The following is a 13,496-nucleotide window of genomic DNA, read 5'->3' as shown; positions in this document are numbered from 1 at the left end:
AAAACAACATTTACAAACATTTATGTGTATTTATGAATTGTGTTCCGCATTTGTGAATCGTACTTTGTGAATGTGAATTGATTTAGCCTATGCATTTGTAAATCCAATCATGTGAGAATGAATTCGGTTATGAATGTGTAGATTGCAGTTTGCAAATATATTCACATTTTTTGTGACTTAAGAATTACCATAATATATATATATATATATATATATATATATATATATATATATATATATATATATATATATATATATATATATATATTTAAAAAACGGATTTTATCAAATGTATTAATTTTGTGTGACACACATACACAACTTCGACACACTGACTATTTTCATTTTAATGATCCAATCCGGGATTTTTTCTGCAGCATTCGTGTGAACGGTTGCTAGGAAACCCATCAATTCAATCTGGCAACCCGTCTCCTCCATCGCGCGCGCTCTCATTCCGGAGCTCTCCGCGCTGTCTCCGGCCGCGCGCGCACCGTCCAGCTGCTTTGTTTTCGCGAGACAAACGCGTCAAAATGGAGGACTACAGGTAAGACTTCCAAGTGTTGGAGTATTCAAGTATTTATCTACTATTTTATTCTGAAAGTTGTGTTTTAGTGTGAATTGGTGACAGTCTAGACCGGGAAAATGTCCTAACATAATGAGTTTTAATATAGAGTAGATTTGGGGGGGGGAGTTGCTTTTTACTTTGTGCTTTAAAAAAAAAAAAAAAAAAATCCTGCTTTTTTCCTCCCTTAAAATATAAAACTTTCAACTCAGACTAAAACACCAGATAATATAAACATTAGCCACAACTAACATGACTATTTTGTATATTTTCTCTCATAGTTTGTAATGGCGTTTATCTGAGACTGAAGCCGTGTCCTAAATCACACCCTAGCATACTAAATAGTGTGTCAGAAAAAGTGCACTACCTTTTACATAACATAATGCCTACAGTATACTGACCCAACCTTGCATACAATCTTTCACAGACAGAGACTAATGGGTTATTTATTTTTAATAGTGCACTTATTCTGAAGTTAAACCAGCTTATAAATAATATTGATGCAAGTTCTTAATAAATGAATAATTTGTCACAAATAATACAGTGCCCTTTAGGGTTGTACAATAATAATAATAATAATAATAATAATAAACTTTTATAGAGCACCTTTAAAAGCAGCTTCTCAAAGTGCTGTATGGAAAATAAGCAGTACACAGAAGAAATAATAATAATAATAATAATAATAATAAAAGTAAACATCAGCAAGCAAATGCTAGTTTAAAAAAAAAGTAAGTTGAGTTGATCTTTAAATATGTCAAAGGTCTGAGCTTCCACAAGTTCGAGAGGAAGAGAGTTCCAAAGGGAAGGAGCATAGACAGAAAAAGCCTTGTGACCCATAGATCTTAAGCGGGTTTGTGGAACAGTTAACAGATTAAACCGTGAGGAGCGCAGTCTGCGATTTGTCGTATAAGGGATTAACAATACAGGTAAATAACGAGGAGCCAATGTCGGAGTGTTGTGAGGGTCAGAGGTCGAGTTGTAACATGAAAGGTCTATTCTTAGTAACATGTCAAGCTGTGTTTATTTATTTATTTGGTCGGTTTATATCTGCTGTAACTAGAGATTGCACCAGTACAGTACTCAGGAATGGTATTGGGCCGAAACCAGCAAAAGATTTTTGGTTGGAATTTCAATTAATGATCTGATCTTAGAACAAACTGAAGAGTTAGTCAATCCTAAATTTAATTGGATTTTTATTTATTTTTTAAATAGAAATGCGTACATGTAAAGACACTTGATTGTATTTTTTGTTGTTGTTAGAATTGTGTTTTATTATATTTATACTATAAGTGCTTCAGTTAAAAATAATAATAAAGCTTGGTAGTTTTTAAAGAAAGATATATATATATATATATATATATATATATATATATATATATATATATATATATATATATATATAAAATCTCACAACATTAAATCTAGTTAATGTTATAAACTGCAAAAAGTACAATGCTTTAATAAATAATCCATGCTTTAACAAATAAAAAAGTTGTAATTATTGACCAGTTGCTGTGGTATAAGTGGAATAAACGCTTTGGAACGGGCCGTCATAGGAAAATAATTTAACTTTGTGATAGTAATATCCGTTGCACAAAGTGTTATTTGTTAAAAAATGGTAATAATAATAATAATAATAATAATAATAATAATAATGGGAGGGAAATGGCTGAATCATATTCTAAAAAATATATAATTAAATAACCTACATGTTTAGCATTTCCACTTCACATTGTATCAGAACTATAAATAGAAAGAAAAAAAAGGAAGACGTGATTTCTTTCCTTATCTTTTCATATAATCACAATTCTAAGTTACAGTACGATGGGAAAGGAGTCATTTTTTAAACGACACTGACCTCCAGATATGAGAGACAACTATATTTTAGCCGATTAATCTGGCAACGCTGTAAGATATTGCGGAGGCCTGATACAGTCTGGGTGGGTTGAATAGATCCTCTTAAAGAATTACAGCATTCAGAAACAGAATTTCAGAAAATAAATCAGCATTAGAGAGTTCAGCCAGCCGAGGACAGAAACAAATCAAACTTTGATTTAAAAATATAAATGAACAGACAAATCATGTTTAAAATCTTAGGTCGTACATTTGAAATGATTGTTTTCAGTGTAATATTAATTTGATTTCAATTTCACAGCTGTACACACACACACACACACACACACACACATATATTTTGAACACAATGGTGGCACTGTGCTACTTCATGGTGTTTCAAATCATATGGAGTAAAGAGCAATAAAATAAGAAAAACAAGACGAAAGAAATATTAGCAGTGTCCAGAATGTTTCCAAAATGAGGAAGTGAATCAAATTATAAAAATAATTTTATATATATATATATATATATATATATATATATATATATATATATATATATATATATATATATATATATATAATACAAATGATTAATAATGCGCTATATTTAAAAATAAATAAATAAATAATTGATGATCAAGCCTCAGGGCAGTGAATTTGAGGAGAAATCTTTGCGCATAAAATGTGCAGGTTTGTATTTATTATTTAATAACTAATGTGAATCCTGTGAAGCTGGAACATAAATAAGGAATACGAATAATCTGCTAGTTGACATTCTCTGATCTTGTAAAACCGAGAGTAAAACACAGAACCCCCCCCACACACACACACACACACCTCACACCTAATACAGACTAGCTATTAAATATATTCAGAAGATTATGCTTTAGCAGTAACAGTAAAGTTTCTTTTTGAGAAAGAAGGGAGCACAGTAACACACTGTACAGTACTGACGGTGTTACAGTCTGTAAACACTCCAGAGTTAATGTAGGAGACGTTAATGATCAACTTACTCATGGGTAAAGGTTCGATAGGTGTGGTCCTGGTAAATACATGCTCACTCCCACACACCGTATACACACTCGTTCATTAAAATAAAGAGATCTTAGAGCGCAGGTGTGGATTCACATTATGGAGTGTTTAAATAGGGTTCATTATTAAAGGGTAGATGTTACTGTTTTGTAAATTCATGGATGATTAGATTTATATGCGTGTAAGGTCATACTGCCATTTGTTTATTTATTTATTTGTTGCACTCACAGTTGAGATTGTTGCACAAAAGGCTATTCCATTAAAATGTTTGAGTGCTATTTTTGTCTATTTCAACTTTTTGCACTTAAAGGCCAACTCTTACCTTTCACAGTGCGAATTGGAATTGGGTTCCAGCGTGGCAAAACCATATTAGTCGACCTTTATAATGCAGACAGGAGAAACGAAGTGTATTGAATTCTACATGCAAACAAATGAGTCTTTTAAAACTGTGTTTTTTCCTTCTCGAGTCCAGAACCACATGCGTTTGAAGTTTTGACAGTTCCTCATAAACTACCTAAAGCCTACTTTTTAAAGCAACTCATATCTTAAATGTTTGAAATTTGGCCTCTGTTCCCTCAGATGAACCCCAGACTACATCTACTTAAAACCTCTAAAACCCTGAATCCGACACATCACGATGGAGACGGTGGTTATTGTGGCCATCGGAGTGTTGGCCACCGTTTTCCTGGCATCGTTCGTGGCGCTGGTGGTCGTGTGTCGCCATCGTTACTGCCATCGGCCCAACCTGCTGCATCACTTCGAGTCCAAGTAAATACAAAAGCGTTATTATTTTTAACTTCTCCAGTTTTATTATTCCCGAGAAGCCACGTCTCTCAGTATCTCATCAGAAAACGATCAAAGTTCATGTATTCACTATTCCCTTTCCAACATTCTTTTCATTCCAAGATTCGACTATGCTGTAGTTCTTGCAGTCCTCGAGATGAAGTACCCAGTCCTCGAGGCAGTTATTTCACTTTCACTACTCAAGCTTTAATATTCATTTCCCCTCTCAGGCCCACAGTGGATCTGATTGGAGCGATGGAGACCCAGAGCGAGCCGTCAGAGTTGGAGCTGGACGACGTGGTCATCACCAACCCGCACATCGAAGCCATCCTAGAGAACGAGGAGTGGATTGAAGATGCCTCGTATGGCCACTTCACCATGTCCTTCTCTGCAGTCATAATGATAATTATACACAAGTTCAGCATAATATCACACTTATCAGCCGTCTTCTCATCACACCTTTGGTGATCTCTGTCTGTCTTTCTCTTTTTCCTCTATCTCCAGCGGTCTAGTGTCTCATTGTATCTCCATCCTGAAGGTAATTTATGTGCTTCTCAAACGTCTGAGTTCTGCAGTAATCACACGCAGTTATCATGCTTTCAGAACGGCTCTTTGCTGATTGGTTCATTCGAATATTGATTGCCTTCATACAGATATGCCACACTCTGACAGAGAAACTTGTTGGCATGACGATGGGCTCTGGAGCAAAGGTAAAAGCCCCTGCCAGCCTTAGTGACATCATCACGGTGGCCAAACGCATCAGCCCCAGGTAAATAACGGAAATGGAAACCAAACAAAACGGCTCCAGTCATGTTCATGTGCATGGAGTAAATAAATAATCTTCAGTTCATCGCTCTTTACATATTTATTAAAGGAATAGTTTGGCAGGTTATAATTTTTCCCAACTGTAGTCGCTCAGCCAAGACGGGTTCTTTAGTTCTGTGCTGGAGCTATGAGCTAATGGTGCTAACAAGTAATGGAAACCTGTCTCACCGGAAATTCTTTCCATTGATACATGCCCATATCTTCATACGTTTAAGTTCAAATAACATAAGCCTCATGTTTTAAATGAACTCTTTGGTAACAGAACGAGAGGTCTATGAATTCTGCCTTCAATTCTTATGAGGAGGAGTCTAGAGGGCAGAATGATGTTAAAGTGATCGTCATTGGAGCAGCCATTTTGGCCAACCACATTTTTGTTTGATAAAATTATCCAAACACCAAATTGTGATGATTGCGTAAACGGTGGATGCATTTAAAGTAGATATTTAGTGCGAGTGGGCGTATACTTGTGGAACCTAATTTTGGTGTGATAAACTTCCAGTACTCTTTGGTGCAAACAGTTCGCAAACCATCGTTAGACTGCGAAAAAATGATTCTCAATGTCAGTAAATGTAGGTGTTTTGAAAGTTTTAGGCCATTGGGAAGTCTTCAGGACAAAGGAGTTCACGCTTTCTGGTTTCTCAGTAATATGGCATTTTTTGTCTTTTTATTATTATTATTATTATTATTAAGAAAAACACGAGAGTGAGGAAATAAAATAAAGTTTTAAGTTAATAACTTTAAAAATATGTTAAGAGATATGGTTTGTTTCGTGGACATTCCATAATGCAAAATGGAACTTTAAACAAAGTTTATATTTTATCTACTACCATTAACAGCTGTAAAATGTTCACTATACAGTATGTTAATGTTTATTGGCGGGTTATGGCAGTCACCCTACAGCTTGGTGACGGTCGATAGATGATTGTTCACGCGTTGTAAAGTAGACTATCCAGCTAGAGCATATTTTTAAGCTGTGGAGAATACTATACATCATCATCATCTCTGATTTCACAGGGTAGATGATGTAGTTCGGTCGATGTATCCCCCACTGGACCCAATCCTCCTCGATGCCAGGTAACTGTATTTCCTTTTTAGCTTATAAGTAATCTTACAGGTTTGACTCTCACTTAGGAAATAATAAAACGGAATTACAGATTTGCACAGGTTTAGTTTTGGCCAGTGTGTGCATCTCGAGGCGCGGGGGGTGGGGGGGTGACAACAACAAAAAAACAATAGATTGTACTCGACTTCCTGTTCAGGTAAATGGAAAAAAAATTTGGTTCAATGATGTGAAATAAAATCTATCATTGTATTGAATTCATTTGTACGTCACACGCCACAGCAGTGGTTAATTGCACATATGAAAGTAGGTACTCAGGGCTTTTAAGAATTTGCAGTTTTTCATTTTTATTTATTTATTTATTTTTAACCTAGCCTACCAGGTGTAAAGGTTATAATTTTATTGTGGCAGTTGTATACAGTGGTTTACCATCAATAAAGCTTTAATTGTGCTGTCTGTTTTCTCTCTGTACCAAAGTTATTGTGGAGAGGTCCTGCTCACCAGCAGCCAAACAGAGTCCTGATACTCTAAACACAGAAACCCAACAGTGTCCTGACTAATATTCTAACAGACTTGTGGCGATAAAGTGATTCATTTATTAATACTGAGTGAAAATGTCCAATAAGTTGACTTTCATTGAATGACCCGTCAGTGTACTGCGAAAAGGGTCAACATTAGACCAGTATTTACTTAACATCAGTTGGCTATTTATTAGGTATCCACCAAAGGGGGAGGGGGAGGGGGGGGGGGAATTCACGGCTTTTATGAGGATGCTAGACAAGTGATTTTTTTGAAAGGTACAGTACAAATATAGAAATGTACTATATTGTTTTTTAAAATGTATTTTTACTCCCTCAATGCATCCCCCCTTTCCTGTTTTTACGCATTACTTCCCTTTCGGGGTTGGCAGGCTTGAAAACAGTTTTGGGAAGTGTAAATCTTTAGGATAACGCTGAGGGACCATTCACAACAGCAGAAGGTGAGTCACGGGTGAAGAAGTAGAGCATCGGGATGAATATTCCCAGTGTTCGCACCTGTAAGCAGGTTGAAACACGGTGGGTTTTCACTGTGCTTCCTGCTCTCAGAAAGTTTCTGCATATCCTTTCAGGGCTACAGCATTGCTGCTGTCTGTGAGTCACTTAGTGCTGGTGACACGGAACGCCTGTCACATGTCTGGCAGCCTGGACTGGATCGACCAATCGCTGCATGCAGCTGAGGATCACATGGTAGTGCTCAGGGAGGCAGCCTTGGCATCAGAACCCGACAGACGACTACCAGAAAGAGAGCAGTCTATCTGAGTCACAAATACACACACACACACACACTCAGAAAATAGGGGACTGTGAAACACAAAATGTCAAATACAATCCACACACCTAAATTAGCCATAGCTTTTCTTGCACAAACACCTCATTTTTTTATCTCCTTTTTTTAATGTTACATTGCTTCTAGCAATAGTTACAATCACTTTCTACTTTTTCACTATTAGTGTAAATTAGTTTTAAACAATCAGGCGCACTACTATTCTTGTCCAACTCTTTTTTTTTTTTTTTTTTATAAATAGCATGCTAGTTTAAACCTCTTAAACTGTATTCATAGTTGGATCTGTTGTTCTGGTTGTGTTTATTATTGTAGCTGGTAGGCACAATAAGTGCAAAGTGAATCCAAATTCATGTTCCCGCCTCCAATCAGCGAAATGTTTGTATATAGCGAACATGAAACATGCATATAGATTTAATATGCTGTATTCACAAGTGTTTAGTTATGTATTCATGTCGTATAAAGTGTGCAGTTAGTTTAGAAATGAACCACTAGAGTGTATCAGTATAGAGCAAAATTAAAAATTCATATTCAAATACAAAGATACCAGACACTACCAGTCATAAACACACACACTGTATTTTTTTGTGGACTGTAATCCAAAGTCACATGATATTTAAAGCCTCTCTAATTCCCAAACCTCACCACACTGCTTACACACCGAACAAATGCCAACACAACCAGCTTAAACATTAACAAAAACTCTTAACCACTGCCAGCCTAACATTGAGCACATGCCATCCTAGCATTGTTATTAAAGTGGCCATGAAATTAAAACGGGTGTTTTAGAGCTTTTTGTATGCAAATAAGATGCATCTTTTGTAAATATTGTTATTTGATACTTTTTCAGTTCATAATGTCTGGGAAAGCAGTGAAACAGCTTAGATGAAGCTTCAATCCTTCAACTGTCAAATTTGGACCTCTCTAGAAAGCGTATGTCCCGCCATCCCCAATAAATTAACTGCAGGTAGTGATCTACAGTAGCAGCTAGTTTACAGCAGACATAGTACGATCATGTAGTTTTGGTCGTGCAGCTTCCTGTGCGTTCTTTCCAAAACAATGTTTTGTTAACGATGGTGATTCTTCGTCATCCATGATGTCAGTTAATCTTAACAAAATGGCAGTGAACAATCATACACCACTGGAAACTAACTAAAAACTCTCAGCTGCATTACTTGCCTGGTTTTCTAAGCCAGGGATCGTCAGTTTTATCCGCAAAGACCCGGTGTGGTTACGGGCTTTCATTCCAGCCAAATTGGCGGCACACCTGATATCTGATGGGAGACTAAAATGAACTGATTAGACATGTGGAATCAGGTGTGGCTCCTGCTTGGCTGGAATGGAAAGCCTTTTTGTGGAGAAGATTGAAGACCCTTGTTCTAAGCCACTTTTGGATTTTCTGTATCAAAACTAAATCAAGATAGGGATCAAATCATGGCTCTCAAGCCATTTCATAAGCACATTAAAGGATTCCCCCTTTTTTTTTTTAACTTTACATCTACTGCAGTTGTAGTATACGTGTGATTACAACAAACAAGAGTTTTAATTTTTCCCCTGCACTGAGAAAAGTCAACATTATTTAAAGTAAATAAAGAACTGTCTCAGTTTGGGAAACATACTGTAACTTATACTCCTCCAGCGTTTGAAAATTGGTTAAACTCCATAAGAACAGCTTTGGGGGAACGTTCTCTTATCTGTGTTTTATTCCGTCTTTATCGCAATCGGGTAATAGTTGTCATTTTGAGTCCACATCATATAGATGTGTATAATTTTAACATTTATTCATACACCTGTCCTTAGTAAGCAGGTTTTATTGTTCTTTTCTCAGCACAGGAAATGTGAACTTATGGTTTGTGGTAATCTCTCTCACACACACACACACACACTACAGCTGTGGTGAAGTTTGGATTAAAGAATTGATCGAGTATTCCTTCATATCCCTGTATATCCACTGTGTTTCAGTTAGTTGCTGTTTCTCTGCAGCCTTTCACTTTTTCTCCCCCCTTTCCTGTTGTATTTCTTCCACTTGTAATCCAATATGTACAGTTAAATTAAAGTTTCATAGAGAAAAAACATTTCATTCCAGTTTATTTGTGTTCTTATAGCTGATAAGAAATAGCAGATTTAATTCCTGGTCAGTAAAACAACTAGAGATTTATTTATTTGTTTTTAAACTCACATCCCCCCTACATTCACATCTCCATTAGTGATGGAGATGAGGAAAAGATGGTAGAAAGTGGAGAAGGAGAAAGTGAAAGGAAGGAGAAAGAAAACAGAACAGCTTTGGCTGGTAAGAGAGAAGAAATTGAAACCCGTTGAGTGAGTATAAGCAGGCAGTCCTCCATATCCCCCTGGACTTTTGGCTAAAATCAGTGGATGAATTTCTGTAAGGCACAAAATTGACCACACTCAAAAGACACACACACACACGCACATACTCACTCTTACATAGTCATTAGGTTTTAAACTGTACATGGAAAAAGGGGTGGCATTACAAGAAAATAGGAATATTTCAAAAACAACAACAAAAAATACATAGAAATTGAAACTGCTTCAGTAGTTCTGGGTCAGTAGTCTTTCAAATGCAGATTCAGTACAGGCCTTTGCTCTTTTTCAGGTTTAACTGCTGCAGCTCTGGCAAGGAGTTGTAGTCTTTCCTCTTCATTCCTAAAACCACCTGCAAACAAAAGACGTATTGCTTTATGCTTTATCTCTCATGCGAGTTTACATTTCTAAACCCTAACGCTGCATTCACGTCACATGGGAGTATCCGTAAATTATCAGCTTCCACAGTCTTTTTTTAAAAAAAAAAAAGGTCATGATGTGAAAACTCCAAGTAGTTTTCTAGGTTTTAAGAATTCTGGGAGCTGTGTGAGCGAAGTGAGACAGCTGGAGACATGAGCATGTCGTGCATTCAAGGAAATAAAGTCTTCTAAGAGTTCTTACTTTTTCTAACTGATTGATAAATTTGCAAAGCACAAATAATGTTAATGCTAGATAATATTAAATAAGCACCACAACCACTATTTTACTGAAAATCAATGGACGACCATTCTTGAGTCTGAATATTTTGTCCCCAATCCTCCCTAGAATATAACATTATAGGAGTGCCAAAATGTGGAACTATGGGAACTCCTTGTGGTTTAGCGGCCTCAATACAAACAGCATGTAACAATCCGTGTTACAAAACAAAACAGAAGTGTTTGTGCTTTTTTGCAGAAAACTACTTGAATTGCACGGAACTGTTTTGCACTGTCTTTCTTTTGTTGGTGAATGAGACTTTTTAGTAGGGATGCACCGAATGTTCGGCAACCGAAATTATTCGGCCGAAAATAGCAAAAAAAGCATTTTCGGTGTTCTGCCGAATAAGTGACAATGCCGAATAAATGTGACCGAACAATGACGTGTTTGATGACGCGACCAAATAGCCTAGCAACCAGAGTGAGACGCGCGAATGTCACGACCTCGACGAGGGGGCGCGCGCGTGTGCGAGCTATGTGCACGAGCTACATGCACTTCGGATGTTTACTTTTTTGTTTCTGTTCCGGTGCATATTTCTGTCACATCGCGAGACGTAAGGGAACGTAAGAGAGTACGGAAGCAGGTAAAGATGTATTTATTTAAGGGCAGGCAGACAAATCCAAATCGTAATCTAAAAAATTTAGTCAAGACAGGCAAAGGGTTATCGGGCGACCGGCAAACAGGCATAAACGGAGGAAAACCAGAAATCAAAGTTGCGGTCACAGAAAACAGGGTCAAAACACACAACGAGAAACATGAACTAGTACTATGGACTGGGAGCGGAAACACCAGCGGGGACTAAATAAACTAATCTATAGTTTAAACTAACTAAACCTATCAAGGAGCATAACATTAACAACGTATCTAACTATACTATATCTACTCTAATACTCCGCGAGGTGTACAGGGACGTGAGAGGTATATCCCCAATATAATCAGCCGTATAGAACCCAATAGAACCATTTTCTGCACTTTTGTCAATGCACTTTTTAATGCACTTTTTAGTTGTAGGCTACAGAGTGTTACATTCTTTCAGCAGTCAGTTATAGGCCTAACACAGGCTATTCAAGGGGAGCTCAAAAGATGGCCACATCAAAATATTTTTATTTTACTCATTTATTTATTTAAAGTTATATTGTGCCTTGTTGGTAGCCGCTTACGGCTATAGCATCGTCGTCAGGATTCGAATTTACAATCTGCGGCCGATAAAGCAAATGTTTTCCTGTTGCTCCCCTCAGAAACCCCACCGAAAGCTTGCTTTTAACGTTTTCTAAATTAAACTATACATTGACTGAGACGACGGTTACAAAAAATACAATTGTCGATGGCAGAAACACGACACACGCACCTTCATTCCTTAAGAATTCCAGATTTTATGTGTATGCACATTGCGAGTGTCACTAAATCCTATACATGCCCTACAAGTTCAACACATTTCAAGACGTTTCATTCAAATGCATACCCTCGATATGAAAGTTTAGCCACTTACCTGGAAGTCATGGTCAGACAGATAGGTCTCCAGGTGCAGAGGGTTCACTCCGTCTGGTAAAGGTCTTTTTAGTAGATCCTGCACAGAGAACTGAGTCCTGTTGAGGAGAGCCAATGCATCCTGCACTAACGTTAGCTTGTTCTGCACTGAGGGCACCTGGGAGCACACGTGCACACACACACACACACACACACACACAGTCATGGATTCAACTCACCAGAAAAACCTAATGCAGATTTTTACTACTCCTGGATTCTCAAATCTGATTGGTCAGACGGTGGTGATTCATTTCCTATAACAGCAACTTGTACAGAATGGCAAATGCTCCACATATCTGGTTTGAAAAAATCTCTCAATGTATTGGAACAGTCAGAGGTAAAGCTGTAATTTTACATTTTCATGGGAACGTCTTCGGGATGTAAGGCTTTGGGGTTTCTCTAGAACACTTTTAGTTCAACCTAATTAACTTCTAAAAACTGCAAAAATGAAACGAGGCTGGTGAGGGAATAACAGTTTATACGGTAGCTGCTAGAACGTAAATGATAACCAACTTGTTTCATGGTTAGTGAATTGTAACTATAAACGGATAAAAAGACAACCGTGTCGTTCTTTAATAAAATTGCGCTCACTGAGATATTGCTGTGGCATTAGAGGAATCAAACACTTTAGGACGTGCTGTTTGAGGAAAATAATCAACACTGGGATGGTAATCTTAACATGTCTGGCTACATCACACCACCCTGTCACTTATCGTTTTCCCAGAACAGCATGCCCAGAAATACTTTACATAAGACACAGGGACGCATAGTTAATGATATTTCCCTCGTGCTCAGCATCCTTAATTAAACAAAACACAACCAACAGCGACATTAGTGAGCATATCCAACGTTGGCTAATTCTTGGGCATTAAGAGATCATTTCCTCTGGTGCATTACATCACAAGCTCCCCATGCAGGCTTCAGCTGCCCGAGCAATCACAGCATGCTCTCCAGTTAAAATGGGTTTGTATTCAGCATTTCAAACGATAAAAATCCATCTGACAAACAAATGTGAACGTGGCTTTTCAAGGATGTATTTATGTGAAATAGGATTTAAACTAATAAAGTGCAATGATTACAGATAAATAAGTGGGGGGGGGTGACTGCAATTATACAACATGATAACAGAATTAAGTAAAATGAAATGAAATAAAGCTAACAGTTAATGATAAAATCTAATCTCACAGATTAACTAAAACATGCATCAATTAAACTGTTTTTTAAAAATTAATAAATAATAAATAAATAAACAAAATATTGTAGAGAATAAACTGAAAATTCAGTTGAAGGGTATAAGTTAAATTCCCATGTTATGTGTAAAATAATCCTGATCTTCATTTTAGACTTTATCGTGCAGCCCTACTGTGAAGAAGAAGATGATGATGATGAATATGATGAAGATGAGGCACTACTGACCTGTGTTACTCGTCTCTCCCAGGATGGGAAAACATTAGTGAAGGTGAGAGGCTCGGCTCCTTCCTCGAGAAAATAAGCCATAGGAGGCCGTCTGGGGTTTCTCTCTGTATCA

General features: G+C 37.1%; 2 protein-coding genes across 8 annotated transcripts in view; one reads left to right on the top strand and one right to left on the bottom strand.

The window, feature by feature from the left end:
- The first annotated feature begins 436 nt into the window (after positions 1-436).
- tmem98 (transmembrane protein 98) lies at positions 437-9,357 on the top strand. The gene is made up of 7 exons (XM_053676054.1): positions 437-544; positions 4,012-4,200; positions 4,446-4,577; positions 4,720-4,753; positions 4,869-4,984; positions 6,055-6,114; positions 7,209-9,357. Exons 2-7 carry the CDS (start codon positions 4,070-4,072, stop codon positions 7,396-7,398), a joined length of 663 nt encoding a protein of 220 aa, XP_053532029.1. The 5' UTR covers positions 437-544; positions 4,012-4,069; the 3' UTR covers positions 7,399-9,357.
- A 134-nt stretch (positions 9,358-9,491) lies between these two features.
- svilc (supervillin c) overlaps positions 9,492-13,496 on the bottom strand; it is a 40,966-nt gene continuing 36,961 nt past the window's right edge. For all 7 annotated transcript variants that reach the window (XM_017496619.3, XM_017496613.3, XM_017496646.3 and 4 more), the window contains 3 exons: positions 13,385-13,488; positions 11,931-12,086; positions 9,492-10,097 (listed from right to left, as the gene is read on the bottom strand). In XM_017496619.3, coding sequence (XP_017352108.1) covers positions 10,011-10,097; positions 11,931-12,086; positions 13,385-13,488 — 347 coding nt within the window. In that variant the 3' untranslated portion in view covers positions 9,492-10,010. The remainder of the gene's footprint in view (positions 10,098-11,930; positions 12,087-13,384; positions 13,489-13,496) is intronic.

Source organism: Ictalurus punctatus, chromosome 2 (genome assembly GCF_001660625.3).
Source record: "Ictalurus punctatus breed USDA103 chromosome 2, Coco_2.0, whole genome shotgun sequence".
NCBI classification, from domain to species: domain Eukaryota; kingdom Metazoa; phylum Chordata; class Actinopteri; order Siluriformes; family Ictaluridae; genus Ictalurus; species Ictalurus punctatus.
This window is presented reverse-complemented; position numbering and strand designations above follow the sequence as displayed.